Source organism: Coenobita brevimanus, chromosome 71 (genome assembly GCF_032717465.1).
Source record: "Coenobita brevimanus isolate Jiangsu-jjx chromosome 71, ASM3271746v2, whole genome shotgun sequence".
NCBI classification, from domain to species: domain Eukaryota; kingdom Metazoa; phylum Arthropoda; class Malacostraca; order Decapoda; family Coenobitidae; genus Coenobita; species Coenobita brevimanus.
In genome coordinates, this window is record NC_137024.1 from 3,639,304 (window position 1) to 3,659,979 (window position 20,676).

The following is a 20,676-nucleotide window of genomic DNA, read 5'->3' on the forward strand; positions in this document are numbered from 1 at the left end:
TTCTGTCCAGCCTCACTACCAAACACCATTACACTCCTAACACATGCTTCATACAAAGATCCCTTAGCAAGGAGGGAGAGCCCTCTTAATGTCAGGAGAGGCTACAGCACCCTGAAATTCCTCCAACCACTCCTTTCTCTAGCCACAGAGCTAGCTCCAGCCCCATCTCCAGCACAAAACATGTCTTCCAAATAACAAACTCGTCCACATACTCAAGAGACTCACCAGCAAGATCAGTCTTTTTACATCTGACAGTCTATATGTTCCCCAAGACACACCGCGCACATGGAATCAACATTATCTCACAATCCGCCTTTAAGACCACTACATCTCTTACACACCCATTTATCACAAATACTGCACAAGATGGAGTTACCTCCCACACCCTTATGGCAAACTGCACATAGCCACTCTCCTTATCCTTTGACAGTACTGTCACTAACCTTTGATATCATAATTTTTGTTTTATCCACATTTACTCTCAAACCCTTGTGCCCAATTCCATTTCTCCACTTCCTGAATCTATCCTCTGCCTTGCATTCATTCCCTGCAGTCAGCACCAAGTCACCAGCATACAACATCTCCCCTAGGAGTCCATTTCTGAAGTCACATGAAAGAGCTTCAGGCACCATGACAGACAATAAGGGGCTCAAGACTGACCTTTGATGCATACCAGCATTCACGATAAACACATCACTCAAAGCTCCATTTACTCTCACCTGGGTGTGAGCACCCATATACATAGCCTTAACCACTCCAACCAACCACTCCTTGATCCCAAACGTTCTCATTGTCCACTTCACCTCCCTAGGGACTCTGTCAGAGACCTTCTCCAAATCAACAAAAACTAAGTACAGATCCCTTTTTTTTTTTTTTTTTTTTTTCCCATACTGTATGTTTCCTGAAGTCCTCCTGGAGCTTTTTAATCTCTTGAAGGCTCCTTACATGTGTTTCAAATATGATGTTATCTGCAAACTTTGAGACCAGTGTGTATGTCATTGATATAAATAATGAATAGGTGTGAACTAAGGATAGACCATTACTGAAGCCCAGTCAGAAGAAAGTCCACTGCTCACTGCTCACTGTTTCCCATCCATTAGCCAGTTTTCTGTCCAGAATGTAACCTCTCTATTAATATTTAGAGCATATGCTTTTGACATTAGTCAAGGGTGAGGCACTTTGTCAGTATCCTTTAAAAGTGTAAGTAAAGGATGTCTATCTATCTATTGCCAGATTCCATAATCCCATAAGGGGTGGCCATTTGACTTTGAGTTATTTGTTTTATGGGGAGGGGCACTAACCCTCCACCAGCCCACTTGCTGACACGTAGGGAGCACGTATGGTTTGGTTATATGGTTACCACCCAGCGTTGTAAATGGTTTCTTGGCTTACTGGAAACCATTTGGCTTGTCACTCAATGTAAAGCCACCTGTAAAGGAAAAAAAAGCAATAAGAAGTGACAGGAAAGATGGGAGAAATATGAAGAGAGGAGGGCAGGCACAGAAAAAGAATGATAAAGGCTAAGGAAGAAGTAGGCAGCACTACATCAAATGAGTGGATGATTGTCGCCATCACCTACCACCATGTCTTTTTTTTTTTTTTTTTTTTTTTTATAATAAATAAATGAACGGAGGAAGGAAAAACAAATGGGTAAAGAAAATAATCCATACACCAGATTACTGGTGTCCTCTGTTCATGAAATATCTGTAACAGTTAGACTTGAACAGTTGTGGGTTGAAATTTGGAGGAAAACAACTCTGGGGAAGCGAGTTCCAAAGAGATGCAGTTCGGGGAATGAAAGAATTCTGATAGGCAGAAGTTCTGCAATATGGTTGAGTGATATTCCAGTCATGAGCGCTACCAGATGCCCGTGTAGCACGAGGGAAGGCATGGAGAGGCGGCATCATGGACGCAACTTCGTCTGAACATTTGCCAAAAAAATATCTGTAAAATAATGCAAGGAGGCAACATTCCTTCTTACTTGCAGGGGAGGTAGTTTATATGTAATGGCAGGGTTGTTAATGATTTTAACAGCTTTATTCTGAATTTTGTCTAGTTGTCTTAATGCAACCTCTCCACAACCATTCCACAAGGGTGAGCAATATTCAAGCTGAGAGCGCACATGACTCTTATAAATTATAGCTAACTGCTCATCGGCGAAGAAGTTACGGACTCTGTACAATAATCCAAATTTCTTTGAGGCGGTTTTAGCAAGTGATCTGACATGAGAGGTCCAGCTGAGGGCACTGTTAAGTGAGACACCAAGAATTTCAATACTTTTGGAGATGGGAATATTAGTAGCACTGAAGATAATGTACGAATCTGGCAATATCTATCTATTAGTAAACTGTATATTCAGTATTTAGTTTTACTAGCATTGAAAGAGACAAGGTTGTTTTGTCCCCATTCACTGATTGTAGATAGATCTTGATTTATGGAGATGGCTGTACTGAGTTGAGAGGTAGAGATATTAGACTTTGTAAATGGATGTCTGAGTGCGAATGAACTATGTAGTGTTGAGTCATCTGCATATGAGTGAATGGGATTGTGAGTGACAGATAAGAGATCATTAATATGAACCAGAAATAGGGTTGGCGCCAGAACTGATCCCTGCGGCACGCCGGTGTTAATTGAGTGGAAATTCGAATATACATCATCTACTTTTACTCTTATTTTCCTGTCACTAAGATAAGAAGAAATCAAAGGAACAAAAGACGTTAGTCCATAGCAAGGGAGTTTGGACAGCAGGGAACGGTGCCATACTCTGTCTAAAGCTTTAGAGATATCAAGAGCTACTGCATGAGTTTCTCCAAAAAGATCAATTGATTGATGGATGGTATGAGTTAAGAGATTGAGTATGTCAATGGTGGATCTTTCGTGGCGAAAACCGTATTGTCTATCACTAATTAAGTTGTTGGATTCAAGATGTTTAACAATATGCTTATTAATTAAAGTTTCAAATACCTTACCAAGAGAAGATGTGACAGCTATTGGTCTGTAATTGGAGGGGTCAGACGAACTTCCTTTCATCGGAACTGGGTGGATATTGGCTTCTTTCCATGAATTTGGGAATAAAGAAGTACGTATGCATAGTCTGAATAATTTAGCTAGGACAGAGGCTAGTTCAGGGGAACACATTTTCAAAACAATTGGCGGAATTCCATCTGGGCCTGGAGCAGGATGGATTTTACGTATCTTTTCTTTATTTTAAATGGAGCAATTTCGGGAGAATCAAGTTCCAGTACTGAGACATTCTGGCTGGTATCATCTATGGTAGAGTTTCTGGCAAAGGTACTAGCAAAGATATCTGCTTTCCCACGTGGGTCATTTGTAATATTGCCATCTGAAGATTTTAGTGGGGGAATGGAAGATGACTTGTTAAAGTTATTATTGAAAGAATTAAGAGTTGACCAGAATATTCTGTTGTCATTAGGGTTATTAACTCCTACACCGCGGGCTTGTTTACCAATGACTTGCGTGTGCCGCGGGGTTATTTGGGCTCCGACAGACTCTCAAAAAATATTTGCCAAAAATCAGTTATTAGTCCTAGAATAATAAAATTACATATGCTTATGGCACATACATTCAGCTTTCTCCTGGAATGATTGTTGAGCCTTCGTCAGTTACCGTAGGACTTGTGGAGACCTCTGAAGTAGGGTAACAAAGTCTCCACTTTACACTTCCCGACAACCCGTAATATGATTACCACAGCCAGATACAAACACTATAAACACTATTCTACAATTTTCAAGTAGTTTGGGATCCATACTAAAAAAAAAAAAAAACTGTGAAAGCAATGGAAATTACGAGCGCGTCTGATCGTCGCACTGGCACTAGTTCGCTCTTAGTAGTCTGTCATTTATTATTCATAAAACCCCTCACACTTTATATTTCTATTACTATATAACACTTATATATATCTACAGTCTTTATTCATAAGTTTCCTTCAGTAGTATTAGTTTATTGTCACTGTAGGGATTCAATTTCTTTCAGTAAAATACGTAGCATTCACTTTCTCGTCCTGTATACTGGCATTGAGAGTGAATGTCACTTTCATCTTCACTCTCATAACTCATAGCATTCAGACATGCTAGAGTGAAACTTTCACTTTCATTACTCCTAGGGTATATACTCGTATTCTTATAATACTACTCATTTACATTTCTATTTACGTTCTCTATTTTATTTACGTTATTTACATTTCTATTTTATTTACACTGTGTTGTGCACTGTCACTTGAAATAACTTATAAAACTGTTTTCCATTGTTCACGTATATTTACATTCATTACATTCACTTGCTGTTTACACATTATTTACACATTATTTACAATTCCACTTGTGCTGTTTTACTCAATAGAATGATCGTAGTCCCTCTTTTATCAATTGTCAGCCCTTTACCTCTTTCCACACGAGGTTTAGTAGGGGGTAAAGGTCACAGGGCCATTTGCATGGGGGTGAAAAAAGGCCTTGAAGTCAGCAAGAAGAAACATACGTACTCTCACTTCGGAAGCTGAGAGTAACCTGATAACGGAGGGCTAGCGTGGAGGCCTGCTAAGGGGTTATTCAGGGTTACCAATATTACTTCTTGAAACAGCTAAGTCTAGCACTGATATGATTGGCAGGAAATCTAGACAATACATTATAAATTTGGTAGTTCCAGGTGAATGTAAATATCACTTAGGCTTCTCCCTTCCCTCCTTACATGTATATTTATTTCGAAAATAGATTAGAGGCCTACTTAGGAGATATATTTTCAGAGCTACCAATGTTAGATCTTGAAACATCTTTGTTTAGCACTGATATGATTGGCAGGAAATCTAGACAATACATTATAAATTAGGTAGTTCCAGGTGAATGTAAATATCACTTAGGCTTCTCCCTTCCCTCCTTACATGTATATTTATTACGAAAATAGATTATAGGGCATATTTCAAGGGGAAAAAAACAGTGAAAATTAGCGAACGAGTGCACGTGAGGTGTTGTCAGGTGATAATTAGCCAATTCCAGGTGTTTGGCACTCTCACTTACCTTATTTCTTTCTTGTATATATTATTTGGTATAAGAATAGGACATAGGGCTTATTTCAATGGATGAAATCAGTGAAAAATTCCAGGGAAGATTTACTTAGCGTAGCACGGCTGGGCAGGCGAGAGGATAGGGTAATGGAGGGGGGGTAGGGAGGGGAGTCAAGAACGGGGAGAAATGGCTAAATTGTCAACAATGGATGGGAGTACAGATGAGATTAGGAGTGCTGACTAGTGTTGGACATTGTCAGTACTGATAGATGATACAAGCCCCCACTTGGAAGCCCGGGTGAATTCAAAATAACACAGAATCACAAAAGCGACGCCCCGCGGTATGATCCCTTGCTCCCAAGCGTCACGAAAGTGACGCCCCGCGGTTAAGAGGTTAAGTAGTTTTGATGCATGCTTTTGAAGAAAGTTTGATTTAGATAGATTTAATACAGCTTTTGCATGATTTCTAGCAATTTTAAATTGGGAGAGTGATTCAGATGTTTTCGATTTTAAGTAAGAGTTATATGCTAATGACTTCTGGGCTGTTGCTCTGGCACAATTGCCATCAAACCATTTTGGAGAGTTTGATCTTTTAGTGAATTGTTGACTTGGTATGAATAAATCCATACCAGCTAGTATTAAGTCGCAAATGTGGGACTGGTTAGAATTGGGATCACTAGAGAAGAAAGACTGCCATGGAACATCAGCAAGATAATTTCTAAATCCATCCCAGTCTGCCCTGTCAAAGTGCCATCGGGTCACCCTGACAGGTTCAGAATGGGGAGGTGTAGGAGGGTTAACTAATGAGGCTTTGATGAGATTGTGGTCAGAGGATCCAAGTGGTGACAGTACCTCTGTCCTGTATTGATCTGGATTATTTGTCAAGAATAAATCCAAGAGATGGGCATTATGGTCAGGATTATCAGGTATTCTGGTTGGTTGCTCAACCAACTGGGTGAGATTAAACAAGTCCGCAAACAGCTCGCATTCTAGACCAGCGTCGTCAGTCCGGGCAGAATGCAATAACCATTCAACATTGTGTATGTTAAAATCACCCAAAATGGTAATTTCATTGCCAAGGGCAAGGTCAAGGTTACCCAACTGAGTGGATATGGAATCAAATACACTGGGTTCCGAAGAAGCATTGGGGGAACGATAAACTACACAGATATATTTGGTAATGTTTTGGCAATTTAATTTATAGAATGAGTAATCAAAACTGGATGAAGTGAAGTTTAAAATAGTGTCAACTGCATATTGGGATTTGATATAACAACAGGTGCCGCCCTTGTTACGAAAGTTTGTAAGGAGATGGTAACCGGGAAAACAAAATGGAGATATATCGGTGGAGGGTGAGGTTTGTGGTTCTGTGAGGAAAAGGGCCAAAGGGGATATGGACTGAAGGAAAAAATGAACTGAGTTTAAATTTGTGGTAAGGCCGCGGATGTTGGTAAAGAATAAGGCCGCACCGTCACCTCTTCACCAACGAGCATTCCCGGAAATAGCAACAGTTGCTGCCGGCACAGTCGCTTGATGGTGACCGGGAGGACCCTGTGCTTCCAGCCCTACCCTGCCGGTGGTGGCAATCCGAGGTACCACCTCATTTGATAGTAAGATTGCAGCGGCCATTACTAAAGATGTGAATAGAAGGTGTGATATGTTATGCGCATGTAGTGTGGTGTAGACAGTTGAAGGTAGAGGTATTATGAGAGCATGCTGGCCTACTCTCTTTGTAAATGAATGCACTGAAAATGTTCAGAAAAGGGAGATGGTCAGGATCAAGTCCTGAGGGCTGGTGAAACGGGAGCTCCAGCTCTCCCTATCACCAGCTTGCCATCAACCTCGGGAGTACTACCTTTTCGACTGGTGCTACAGTCTACTCCATTCTTGCAATTCTCACTCAAGAGTTTTGTGGAAAAATTCAAGCAGGTTAGATAGGCATGATCCATGTCTTCCAAACCAGTGCTGTTCAACTATCCCGTCTACAATCATTCCTTCTAACAGTTTTACAATGATAGAGGTCCGGTTGTCTGGATGGTAATTCTCAGAATATTCCTGATCATCTTGTTTAAAGATTGGGGTCACACCTGCTAGCTTACAGTCTTCTGGCACATCCCCTGTTTCCAGTGACCTGTTGAAGATTTATGCAAGTACAGGAACTGCCTGGTCATGCACCTCTTTAAGAACTCTTGGAAGTTTATTACGAGTATATGAACCAGATGACTTGTAAATATTTAACTTGTCGATTCTTCCTGCCACCGCCTCAGATGTACATTTGAGGATGATGGAATTCACTCTCATGGGCCATTAATGGTCTTGCCATGTCATGAGTATCTTGCAACATAAAAACTGAAGCAAAATATTTTTTTAGTGTTGGTCATATCCAAGTCCAAGATTTGCATCACACATGATTGATCCTTAAGTGGTCCAGCACTGCCATTGAAAGGTTTCCAAGTGTTTACATGGCTGAAAAGGTCTTTAGAGTTTTCTTTACATCGTTATGCCACTCTGATTTCTTAATTTCTTCAAGCCAGCTTCAGAGATTTCAGTGTACTACAGTCTTCAAGGAGTCTAAATCATTCTGGTCCTGCTGCTTTTGTCTTGTATGCAGCCTTTCTCTCAATTATTGCAGTGGCCATTTCAGTACTAAACCATTTTGGTTGAGCGGATTGTTGCTTTGAGGAATTAGAAGGTATAAATACAGCTTGTAGTTTTGAAAATTGCTCTCTAAATGAGTGATACATTGCATTTACATTACTGCCCTCTAGTCCGGCACTCATAAAGCTCTCTCTAAAGCCTGCAGCGTCAGGTCAATGGAAGTCTAGTTTCTTTTACAAGGCCCAGACAACCTTTCATGACAAACATTTAGAGAGAACTTGATCAGGGTGTCGTTCCTACCTCCTGGTTACTCACGAACAGACAAGCTGGTAGCACTCTCATCTTCTGTAGTAAACACCAGATCTAGGATGCTGTTGCCTCTAGTTGGTTCGTTTACCCACTGGGACAAAAAGTTTTCACCAGCAGAATCCACAAAATTCTTATCTTCAGCATCTGCTGTGTTTTGTCCCACTTTATGTAACAGTTGAAGTCACCAGGAATTACAGAAATTTTATCAGTAACTATGCGACTCAAACTTCTGTACGTATCTTCATCCTTGTCAGTGAGCTGATGTGAGGGGCTGTATATAAGAAATAACTTACAAGTAGTGTTGGTTAGATGAAGGTTCCCACCTGCCATTTCTTGATCTGACTTAATTTTATAGTTGACAGGATTTAACTTGTCACTGACATACTGTACACTGTAATCCTGCCCCCTTCCGGTGTAGCACGGTCTTTATGAAACATTTTGTAACTAAGAATTTAAAACTCTCCAGCAGAATCTGTAGTACCACCATGAATCCATGACTGGAATGGCCGCAACATTGAAATGTTCTGTAGCCATGAATTCCTTCAGTTCAGGCAATATGTTTTTAACTGACCTAGCACTGAAGAAAATTGTCTGAATGGGTTCCAGACTTTTCCTGGAATCCTTACATGTCCCTGTTTCCCAGAGGCACCTGTGTATCAGGAGATAGTTCTTCCTCTCTTGGGCCAGTTTCATGCTTTCCCTAAGAGAAAGGATTCAGCACCTTTGGTTCCCCAACTTGAGGAGCATTATTGCTTTTCTTGGGTTTGGAGTCTGCAAGTTGCCATAAGATAAAGTCCTCCATTGATTCAGAGTCTTCCTATGACAGAGTCACTTCTCTCTCTTGGAGGGTCTTCTAACTGTGGTGCAGAGCCTCCAGTATTTTCTGAGAAAGGAACTCAATATTTTTGAGGCTGTTTCATTGATTGGAGGGATATTTGTTGATGTCTGCAGTGTCTCTGCTGGACCGCTTACCACCATATCATGGCTTGACCGGAGCAGAGTAAAGAGATGCTGATTGAGGAAGTCACCAAAGTGAGCCTTCCCACTCTTACTTAAATTTACACCATAACAAAGGTAAAATTTTTGTTGCCATAGAACTCATCAGATGGGTCAGCAAATTTCATCCCTTGCCGGGTGCAGAAGTCAGCTGACCCAGAATTTATGCCTGTTGCATTCCATCTGCACCTCCCCTGCTGGACTAAAAAAGAGAGAGAGAGAGAGAGAGATGCTGAGTCATCCTGCTGGTGGAGATTGGTTGGTGGGTGGGCAGGTGGGTGGGTGAGTCAGTGGACTTTTAACATTTTTTTCCTAGTTCTGAGGTGTAACTTTTATTGCAGTTTTGTTACTTTTAATCAGCTGGCTTATTGCACTTTTAACCACTTCACCCTGAGAGATCTTTTCCAAGCTGAATAATGCTGACAGGCATTAGCCAGGATATAATACATAATATGTCCTTGTGTTGAAAGTTTTCCTGGAGGTTGTTTCTAACTCCACCCTAAGAGGTCTCCTCTGAGCTAAGTAAAATTGTCTGGAAAAGGCCAGAATAAAATACACATGTTAAAGAGTTTAATTTACAAAGTTGTAGGATAGATGTAATACTGTACTTCTTCTAATGTCCACCCAGTCTCTTATGTAACCCTTTTTGTAACAGATGCAGGCGTGTCCTAACTGCCGCAAACCTCTGCCACGATGTTCCCTGTGTCAGGTTCATATGGGCACTCCCTCAGGCTGGAGTGCCTGCACAGGACCCAAGAATTCCTCTACTGGTGCAGGAACTGGAACAGTAGGAGAGGAGGGGGGAGGAGTAGAAGGTGGAGCAAGCACACCCACTCCAACTGTGAGTTCAGCTCCATCTCGTAGAAAACTGAGTGACTTCAGCACATGGTTCACCTGGTGCCAAACCTGCCGTCATGGGGGTCATGCACACCACTTCATGGAGTGGTTCAAGTAAGACATGCTTTTTAAGTCATCTTTAAAAGCTTAATAAATGTGGGTTCTGGTGAATCTACTTAGATGGTATGATTTAAGGAAACTGTTGGACAATCAACTTGTTGTATTAGCAGGATTTTGCAAGGTCAAAAGTCCATTTTATACTTGTAACAAGTGACCCGGGAGGCACCTATCAGGAAGAAACTCCAAGCCACAATTGACATCGCACATCGTTAGAAATGGTGACAAAAGGATTCATTCTGATCTGTTGGAACCAGAGAGGATGCATTGCTTCTTGTTTCCAGTTAAGATGCCTCATGAGGCATGATGACCTTCTACAGACTTATGACTTGTCTGCTTGATTGCCCAAGCTCTTTAGTGAGTGATTGACCACACAATTACCTGTATTTGTAGCCACGCAGGGACTACTCACATTCATGGCTGCCTTCCAGTGGCCATTAGTTGTTATTTCATTCCCATATACAGGCATACCCCAGTTTAATGATGCAATTGGTTAAATAAAACCCATCGCTAGACAGAGTATTGTATCTTGGGGTAGATTTAACATGTGTAGGGATACATTTTTGAGCCTTGAGTTTCCCCCCCCAACCAAGTCCTAAACCCACCCAAATGAGTCCAAAAAAAAAAGGTAAAAACCAATGTAAATGGTCTAACAGCTGTAAAAGAAGTTAACCTAAGCCTAAGATCAGTGCCTGTCTTGCTTGTACCCAGTCAAGGTCTCTGGAGAATGCAGTCTCCGACTCGTATTCAAACTCGGTAGAGAAGAAGCAGCAGCATTGTATACAATCCCACCATCATACAGTCCCAGGACAATTAAAAAAACATCCATTATGCATAATAATATTGTATGAATGTCTCAGAATCGTCCAAGGTGCAGATTGTTGTGACAGAGAATCATTGATGTTTTGACGGGGAATTCTCTTGATGGGGAATGCAGTCGATGATGCGATCGGGATAGCCTTTTCAATGGCACCTCTTTATGTTGTGTTTGTTACTGTTGTGGTTGCTGAGCTTCTTTATTTTCTTCTTTCTTATTTTTCAACATTTATTTAGAAATTCCTTTGTATTTTCAAAGCGTTTTCCCTTGAACAGCCCAAATGTAAACAATGATTTATTGATCGATGATACGATCTGGATAGCTGGTTCAAAGGCCCCTCTTTATGTTATTTTAGCTACTATTCTGATTGCAGAGCTCATTTATTTTCTTCTCTTATTTTCCAGCGCTTATTTAGAATTCCTTTGTATTTTCAAAGCGTTTTCCCTTGAACAACCTGAATGTAAACGCATGATTTATCAGTGTCACAGTTTTCATCAGTGCATGAAATATTTACTCTCTGAGGTTTTCATAATTATTAATATTTATTTAAAATTATTATTATGTATTCCATGATGGGTTTTTGTTGAGTCGCGTAGTTGTCCACGCTGTTTTGTATCTAGTCTGAAGGGCGAGAATCTGTACCCCAGATGACAGTGTTCACTTCACCTATGACTAAAACACATTAATCAGAGTCTAGAAACAATTTATAAATCAACCTAAACACAAAATTTAAGTCTAAAATGTCCCCAAAATTGGTATAAAAAAAAAAAAAAATCACAAAACCGGGGGTAGGCCTATGATGGGCGGGGTAGGGTGGTATTTCTACCCCATCACTATTCTGGGGTATCGTATCTAGAGGTATTGTAAATCGGGGTTTGCCTTTATGTTATTTGGCCATTTTTATTATGTAAAATATGTGATATGCTCCGTATGTGTGATATGAAGTGCAAATAGAGTAAGCACTATAGAACAGAATTAGTAAGGGGAGTATTAGCCCCATGCCAGGAAAATGTGCCAAAAAGCATAACCCAGAGTACAGTTGTGTATCTCTTGGTATATCATAAATTTAGAATAAGGTATTCATTACACTAGTGCTTGCCACCTGCTGAAAAAAGACAGTGGAAAGGTGGAAATTTCCTCTCAAAGTGTAAGACAGTGAGGGAAAATTGAGTAAGTATTGTCTCCTTCACCTTTTATTGTACCTGCGCGAGTTCTCCCACACACAAACAGGGCAGAGTGCAATTCTGTTACGGTCGGAAAACCATATGTGAGCCACATGTACTGGGCAATGACTCACATCCACAGCAGTGAGTATGGAAAGTTGGGAAGATTGGTTACTACATGGAAAATTCCTAGGCGTGAGGTTGGGCAGCATTACAAATACAGTATGCCACTTTTCTTGGGGAGTCAGTGTTACAAATGCTCACCAGAGAGCGCACGACAAGACCCAAGTCTTGGCCACGTGCTGCGAGTTGAACAAAGTCCTCCTCTTGCACCGCAAGTAACCTTTTTTCATGACATTCCTACTCATTGAAAGGACCACTTACAGACCTTGGGATGCTTTCATTTTCAAGAAGAGGAGCTGGTAAGTAATATGGTTTTTTATTTATTTCCTTAACTGCTATTTTCTCCAAGATATTAAGGTTTGAAAACAAGCAATTTGGGGTAAATTTCTCATACTGAGAGGGTGACCGTGGTGAAAATATCCCTGTGTCGAGGGGTTAAACGTATGAGCGCCGGTTTTCTGTGGTTATATAATCTTTTAACACTAATATTTTGGGATTAATCCATGTACAATACTATACATAACCTTTATGGTACTGCTCACCCTTACTTATACTTTGCTTTCTTCACCTCTACTGTGTCCTTTGTGATTTTTGTTTACTTTTTTCTGTCTTACAGTATGCCATTTTACTATTTTAATGTTGATCACTCTCCAAGGAAAAATTAGTACTTTGTTGTATCGTCAGTTTTCTTCATTGATTCTGCTACCAAGTTTCTTATTATGTCTCCACCCACCTATGGTGGAGAAGTCATCAAATGATTAGTCTGTCCGTCCATTCATGCATTCTTCCTTGTGTCCGTAACACTTTTGTGGGCATATTATCTCCTGAACCCACTGACTGATTTCCACCAAACTTTTATTATATTAGTGATGCAGTATCAGATGATGAACTGATTAGGTCAGCTAGGTAGACTTAGTTTATCCTTGCGGGCACGGTATCTCATGAGCCCCTTGATGGATTTCAAGCAAGCTTATGATGTCAGTGATACAGTATGAAGGGACGATGCAGCAAGGTCATGGAGGTTGTATGGCAAGTCCATGTGCAAGGCTTGGAAGAGGCATACCAAGTAACACTTTGTCTCAAAAGCTCGGGGTCCGAGTTCTCAGCATTTCCTTTTCTCTCTTTCTTCCTGGTTTAGGTCCTTTTGTACAGCTGTCCCACTGAATCTCATATTATTTCAGTCTTCATGTGGATCTTAATACCTCTTTGACAACTGTGGCCGAATGGAACTGTATCTTAAATGGCCTCTTCTCGCCCTTTAGCTACCGTCCCAATCTTTATGCTTCGTTGGTTGCTTTCTCTCAGCCATTATTTTCTGCATCTATATCCTGGGTCAATACTTGGACCTTTTTTCTTTCCTTTAAATCTTGTTCATAATTTCATCTTCCTTTTCACCAAACACAATCATACATTTTTTTTCTGTCAGCTGTTTCTCTCCCACATTTTCACTCTTCCTTATAACATTCAGTACATTGGCTTTAGAAATTACTTTTTCAAATCTTTCTCCTCTCCAATTTTTCCTTATTTCCTTTCTGTTCTTCCATTATCTCTGCCACTGTGGTTGATCTGATCTCTTTCACCAGCCATGCATTCTGCATATCCTTTATCTATGTTTCTGCTGCCTCTCTTTTAGTCATAATTTATGCTTCTCTTTAAAATTTCATTTTTGTCTTAATGCCATCATGTTTAGAGGTCAGAGTTGAACATCCCAGCATTTTCACTTGTAAACAGTGGTCATCAGTTGTAAAGGTACATAAACAACATTGGCGTGAAGTGGAGGAAGGGCAGCCTGATGGTGAAGTACAGGGTGACAGAAAAGCAGTTTGTTCATAGCCACCGCTCCAGTAGTACCAGTAGTAAGATATCTAGCAAAAGATTTGATAAGAGACAGATAGATCCCGGTTGTGGATGATGGGATAAAAGTGTCGAGTTGAGAGACAAATGCTTGGAATGTGTACTGGGGTTCATATTCTGTATCTGGAAGACATGTTGGGTATGGAAGGAAGAACAGAGGCTAACTCTGTTGCTGGAATGTGTGGATAGAGGAAATTTAGGGAATACATTCCCGACTATGAAGGGACTCTCATTTCATGTTAAGCATATTGTCATTTAAAACATGTGAAAAACTGAGATTGAGTGCAGTGGAAGTGAGTTGTTTCAGAGCAGCATGTGGAGTTAAATGAAGAGACAGACAGGCACATGAGGAAGTAAAGGAATTCTGTGGTGTTGATGTGCCTGTGATTGAAAGTGTGAAGAGAAATACTTTGAGGTGATTTGGCCATGTGGAGAGGAGGGAGAATATGAGACAGACTAGAAAAGTGTATGTGAGTGAGGAGAAGGGGGAGACCAAAGATGAGATGAGGGATGGAGTGGAGAATCATATGAGAGATGGGGATGTTAGCTGGAGGAAAGCCAGCCAAATGGCATAGGACAAGGTGAAGTGGAGGCAACATGTTTGTTGCCACCCCTTATGGGAGTAAGATAGATAGATAGGTAGTGAAGTGTAATATGGTGTATGGCACCTAGGCTAGGCCTGTAAGAGAAGAAGAGACATACAAATTGGAATGCACAGAAATGAGAGTGCTGTGATGGATGAGTAGGGTCTCACTGTGTGGTGGACTCCGATTAGTGTGCTGGGAGAGATATTTGGCTAGATTTGTGTGCTAGAAGAGAGATTTGGCATAAAAGATACTTGAAAGGCAATTCAGACTGGAAGATTGAGATGATAGGGATATGTTGAGAGGAGGGAGGAAGTAGAATGGCTGAGAAGAATCACAGGTATGAATGTGGAGGGAAGATTGCCCAGAGGCAGACCAACGAAGATGTGAGGTGAAGCTCGGTGTCGACACTTCCGGGCTATGGGACTGAATAGGAAATGGCTAATGATTGCAACAAATGAAGGACTACCATCAAGTGAAAGGAACTCCACATGCTAATTTGGTCAGTGGCCATGTGGAGACGATGGAGAATGAGAGACTGAGGGGGAGAGTGTATGTGAGTGAGGTGGATGGAGGGAGAAGGAGGGGGAGGCCAAGGATGAGATGAAGGGATGGAGTGGAGAGGTATATGTCAGAGGGGGGGGGGTGAGCTGGGAGCAGGGTAGTGAAATGGTGGTGGACACGGTGACATGGAGGCAATTTGGCCACCCCTTATGGGATTAAGGCGTCTGGCAATAGATAGATAGTCTTAACTCCTTTGCACCCAGACACTCGTGATTGGTTCATGGGCAGAGCTTCTGAGAGCTTCAGTGGCCCATACCAGTCTCAGAAATCACTCCCACACCTGTCTACCACCAAGTGAAAAGCATTGAAAAAACATTGATATACTGTAATAGGATGTAACAATGTACGTCACAGGCACACTCACTGGACTCAGCATGGAGGTAAATACAAACATCCTGGGCGTGAAGGAGTTAAAATGGAAATGTGTATTCATACAGTTGTGACCTGTTACTTAGCCAAGCAAAATTATTGTTTTGTGATAGGTGGTGGTGACCATCATCCAATCACTTGATGTTGTGCTGCCTACTTCATCCTTTACCATTATCATTCTTTTTCTGTATCTTCCCTCCTGTTTTCCTATTTCTCCCATCTTTCTTGTCTCTCTTTATTACACTTCTTTCCTTTTCAAGTGGCTTTGCATTGAGTGACAAGTCTGATGGTTTCCCATAAGCCAGAAAACCGTTTACTGGGTGGTAACCATATAACCAGCCCACGTGAGTTCCCTATGTGTCAACAAGTGAGTTGGCAGAGGGTTAGTGCCCCTTCCTATAAAACCATTAACTCAGAGACAAGCGGCCATCCCTTATGGAATTATGGCGTCTGGCTGTAGATAGATAGATAGTTGCACAAAGTTTGCTGAGAGCACCATTTGATATTTGTATTTACTGGAGTTACAGAGATTGGGTTGATAAAAACCATTTTGTGTGTTTTAATGAACCATTGGGTTGATAAAAACCATTTTGTGCTGTATTTTGCTGAGATACTTGCTGTTTTACCTGGATAGTTTGTGGGAACTCATGATCCTTTGGCCATGAACCTCCGTCATCAGTTAGAACTTTTAGTTTTCCAGGCATTGAATTCTGAGAGGACAGTAATTTGTCATGTTTCAGAATGTATAGCCTTTCATTTACAGGCATAAAGGATTTAGTGTTTTTAGGCCCCCTCACCAATACTGGCATAGAGGGTTCAGTGCCTTTTTATGGCCCTTCCATCAATTCAGCTACCCTTCCTTGTTCATGTCTTCTCTTTTTCTGACAACAACTTGGGGATAAATGAATGTTGTCAGAGGCAATAGATGTGTGAGTTGCTTGTAAGAATCTTGACCATAAATGTGTTGTTTTAAGTGGGGAAGTTCACATCAAAGATGCCTTAAGCGCTTGGCTGATGTTGTATTGCAGCTTTTATATGTTTTTCTTTTGTGTATCTATCTTTCTATTGCCAGACGCCTCAGTCCCGTAAGGGGTGGCCACAAACAGATCGTCTCCATGTCGCCCTGTCCCCCTTCATTTCACTACCCTTCCCCAGCTTACACCTCCCTCTCTCACATACCTGTCCACTCCATCCCTGTATCTCATCCTCGGCCTCCCACTCCCTCTCTGCCCCTCCACCTCACTCACATACACTCTTCTCATTAGTTTGTCACACTCCATCCTCTCCACATGGCCAGACCACCTCAGTGTATTTCTCCTAATGTTTTCAATCACATCCTTATCCACACACAACACTCCTTCACTTCCTCATTTGTCAGTCAGTCTCTCCATGAAACTCCACATGCTCCTCTCAAATCATTTCCACTGCCCTCACTCTTGACTTGTGTCCTTCCAACAAGGTCCAAGCTTCACTTCCTTACATTAGAGTTAATATCACAATACTACCATGCAGCGACTTTTTTCCTTCCATGCTCACTTCCCTTTTTCTTATCACTGCTTTCAAAGAACCAGCAATCTTTCTTCCTTGTTGCACCCTTTCAAGCACATTTTCTTTTGTGAAGCTTAAAATTAAGGCAGAGAATGGATATAAAGCTCTCCAGGTTCTAAGTCCTTAGAGCCAATACATGAAGGGTTTTGCTGTATTCTGAATCATCTTGAATCATCTGGAACTTCTTGACCTCTTTCACTTCCTTTTCTATTTAAGAATTGATTTTGGTGGGGCTGGGGGAGGATACAAAGGCAGGTTTTAGAAGAAATCTCCATTTTAGTGATTCAGGTGATTTAGTGCCAGGAAAGCTATTTATTCATACAATTTTTTTTTTTTTTTTTTTTTTTTTTACACAAAAGATGAACAGAAGAAGGGGGGGGGGAATATACCAGATTACAATTGTCCTCCATTCATAAAAAATCCGTAACAGTTGGACTTGAACTGCTGCAGATTGAAGTTTGGGAGGAAACTAATCTTAGGAACCGAGATTAGATTTTCCATATCTTCTAATCCCTCTCCTCTTGGCACCAACCAAACCAGTCTGCATGTAAAAGAAGCAGTGACACAGAATAGCATTCCATGTGGGAGTGGGTCCCAGACACAGCTCATAGAAGAAGCACAGGAGGAATGTCACTGAGCACTTACTTTAAATGAATGGACAAGACATTGAAAGCTGTGGGGAAGGTTGCTTTGTCTTGTGAGGCATATTAACTTGAGACAAGAAACAATGCAATCTTTCAGCTCACTGAGTCTGGAAAGATTCCTTCTGTCTATTTGAAATAGACATATTCATTCACCTTGAGTGAAAATGGTTTTTTGGCCTTGGAATTTTTTTCCTGGATATTTCTTCTAAAGCTATGTGATATGATATTTCAGAGAACACTTAGAGTGTCCAGTGACCAGCTGTGCATGCAAGTGCATGTCCCTGGACACTGTAGGCAAGATGGGGTCATCATCACCGCATGTTGCTGCAAAGTGAGCCAAGAAGAGATCATTAACATCGTGAGCCAAGAAGAAATCATTAACATCGTGAGCCAAGAAGAAATCATTAACATCAGGTAGAGAGTTCATTGATGGATTAAGTTACACCAAGAAACTGAAATGTACAAATTCACCAAAATTATTTAATGAGTGAGACAAAGAAACAGTCTATTCTTGCTGTTGTTGTGACCCCAGGCTCACCTAGACATAAGCTCACTGGACTGCAGAAATCTTGCTACTGTAGAAAGATGCCTCCAGAGATCTGTTGTTATGGTTGTTTCAAGTTTGGCAGTGTTGTGAGAAGGAAATGCTTGAGATGAGTAAATGTGATATGGCATTAATGACTGCATTACGAGTGGATAATGTTATATTTTGTGTTGGTATTTTAGTTTTAGGTTCAGAACCTAAGTTGTTGCTGGTAGGAGATTCATTCATTCTAATAGCATTTGTGATAACACACTGTACATAAACAATGACACACACAAACATAGCCTCTCCAACATTTGAACTTTGACTTGTACTTCTTGTACTACAAATGTCCCTTCTTCATTTGTTGACTGCTGCATTAAGAGAGTTGGAGAGAAATAGACTGAGCATGTGTAGTTAAAATAGATGGATACTGCATGCCTACCGTACTTGGAGAAAGATTTAAGGAGAGAGTTCAGAAGAACAATGACCAGAACAAATGTTTGTTGTTGTTGAGTAACCCTGGTGTGTCTGGTTTAGCAGACCTGTCAACCACAGGCAAGCAACTTCCCCAGCAGGACGCAATTGTGCAGTGAATTGATGTTCCTTTGTGTTAGACAGCACCTTGTCACAGCAAGGCATGGAGAAGAGTGAGGAGGTTTGGTTCCTAGATAGACACTGCATTTGCATCTTTCCATCCAGTTATCAGGCACCATAGTAGGCTGCACATCTCCCAGTTACATGGTTATATGGTTACCACCCAGCATTAATGGTTTCATGGGTTACAGGATACCATTAGGCTTGTCAGTCAGTGTAGAGTCACCTGAAGTGGAAAGAAGAGTAATAAATAAACAGGAAGGATGGGAGAAAGAAGAAGAGAGGAGGGCAGACACAGAAAAAGAATGGTGAAGGTAAATGAAAAACTAGGCAGCACTACATCAGTTAAGTGGATAGTGGGTACACCCACCTACCATCTTTATGAGAACAGAGGAGAGAGAGAGAGAGAAATTATTCTGCTCAGAGATTCCTTCTTTCCCCTTCTTATATTTTCCTTTCTTCTTTTTCTTCTTCTCCAATCTTTTACTTATATTAATTAATGCTTACCTGCTTGGTATGTTTGTCTCATATAAAGTGTAGGTGAGTTGTTGTTGTTTTGTGTGGAGGTACAGCCATAAGTTCACTGCCAAGACAATTCCCCATCACGCCAAAATAAGATACAATAATCCCTCGATTATCCAACATAATAGAGCCAAAGACATCTCTAGGGAATGGATCCGTCCGGATAATGGACATCTCCCCTGACCCTCTTTTGTACATAACCTAACTTTGAAAGCCAGTGTAAAAGGCCACTACAGTATGTCGTACAACACTTGTTCCTTTTGTTTAACACTGCTCTGTTTGGTCAAGCAGACCCATAAACCACAGACAAGCAATCACCACTGCAGGGCCATACCTTCCAGCGACACAAAAACATGAAAAAAAAACGTTTACACAAGAAAAATGCAGTGGACACACAGCACATAACGGTAAACTGAAATAAAGTAATGGTAAAATAGAATAAAGTCATGGTACAGTACAGTAAGCTAGATTAAAATCAACGTCAGCACTCACGATTTGACCATCCCACATCAGTCTTACCCAGGATCTCCCGCTTCTCCAGAGTCGGCACTGCCCTCTTCCTCTTCCCAGGTGAAGGGGCCATCATCACACACCCTAGGAAGATGCATGCAAGGATTAGCAAGGCCTGAAGCAGGTAGAAAACAACCACAAAAGCTACTGCATGCGCTGCCATAACAACTGTTCGAAAGGAGTTTTTTACTACACAATCACCGCGTGGGAAATGAGACCTAGCAAGGGGGTCTCTACACTGGGTAAACTAACCAGCCAGCCAGGCCTGTCCTGGTGGAAATTTTTTGTGCAACCATAATTTCCGTCTGGATAATAGCATTTTGTCTGGATATTATGAAAAATGTACAAATAATGGTTTCGAACAGCCAGATCACAGCATCCGGGCAATGGATTGCCTGGGTAATGGCCATCCAGATAATTGAGAGATTATTGTAGTTTCCCGTCAGAACTATTTGTCATCATATGTTTACATATCAGTTGATTTAGCAGATATATAGTTCTTGAGTTATATGAGTTATAAAATGTGATACTGGTTAATTGTTTTTATAATAAATGTAAAATGTGGTATTAAGTGAGTGGCATTAGTGGAAAAACCTTTATGTAGTATGATGAGAATCAGTCAGTGTACGGTGAAGTACCAAAATATTCACTTTGCACAGTACAGTACATACGTATGATATTAGATGACTGATAGTCTTTTTTATAAAATATTTAGATAGTATCAGTTCACTTCAGGTTAGTCAAATTAAGAAGTTTATGGCCATCTGCAATGAAAAAAGGATTTGATGGATTGTAACGATGCTTCACAGTTTGACCCATGTGTTGAGAGAAGTGATTTTCTCCGTACATATGACTAGTATTTATATTATTATCTAATAACCTTAAATAAACATCTAATATGCATTAGATCATATGAATAATGTACAGAAGTGGTATAAACATGGAAGTTTGAGATTTTCATCATACCATCTCCCAAACTGACAG

General features: G+C 40.8%; 1 protein-coding gene across 1 annotated transcript in view; it reads left to right on the top strand.

Annotated features, from left to right (window-relative positions):
- Window positions 1-17,918, top strand: part of mio (GATOR complex protein mio) — a 125,398-nt gene extending 107,480 nt beyond the window's left edge. The window contains exons 17-18 of the mRNA XM_080277990.1: window positions 9,576-9,871; window positions 17,773-17,918. Of these exons, the coding sequence (XP_080134116.1) occupies window positions 9,576-9,871; window positions 17,773-17,875 (399 nt within the window). The 3' untranslated portion in view covers window positions 17,876-17,918. The remainder of the gene's footprint in view (window positions 1-9,575; window positions 9,872-17,772) is intronic.
- The last annotated feature ends 2,758 nt before the right edge of the window (window positions 17,919-20,676 follow it).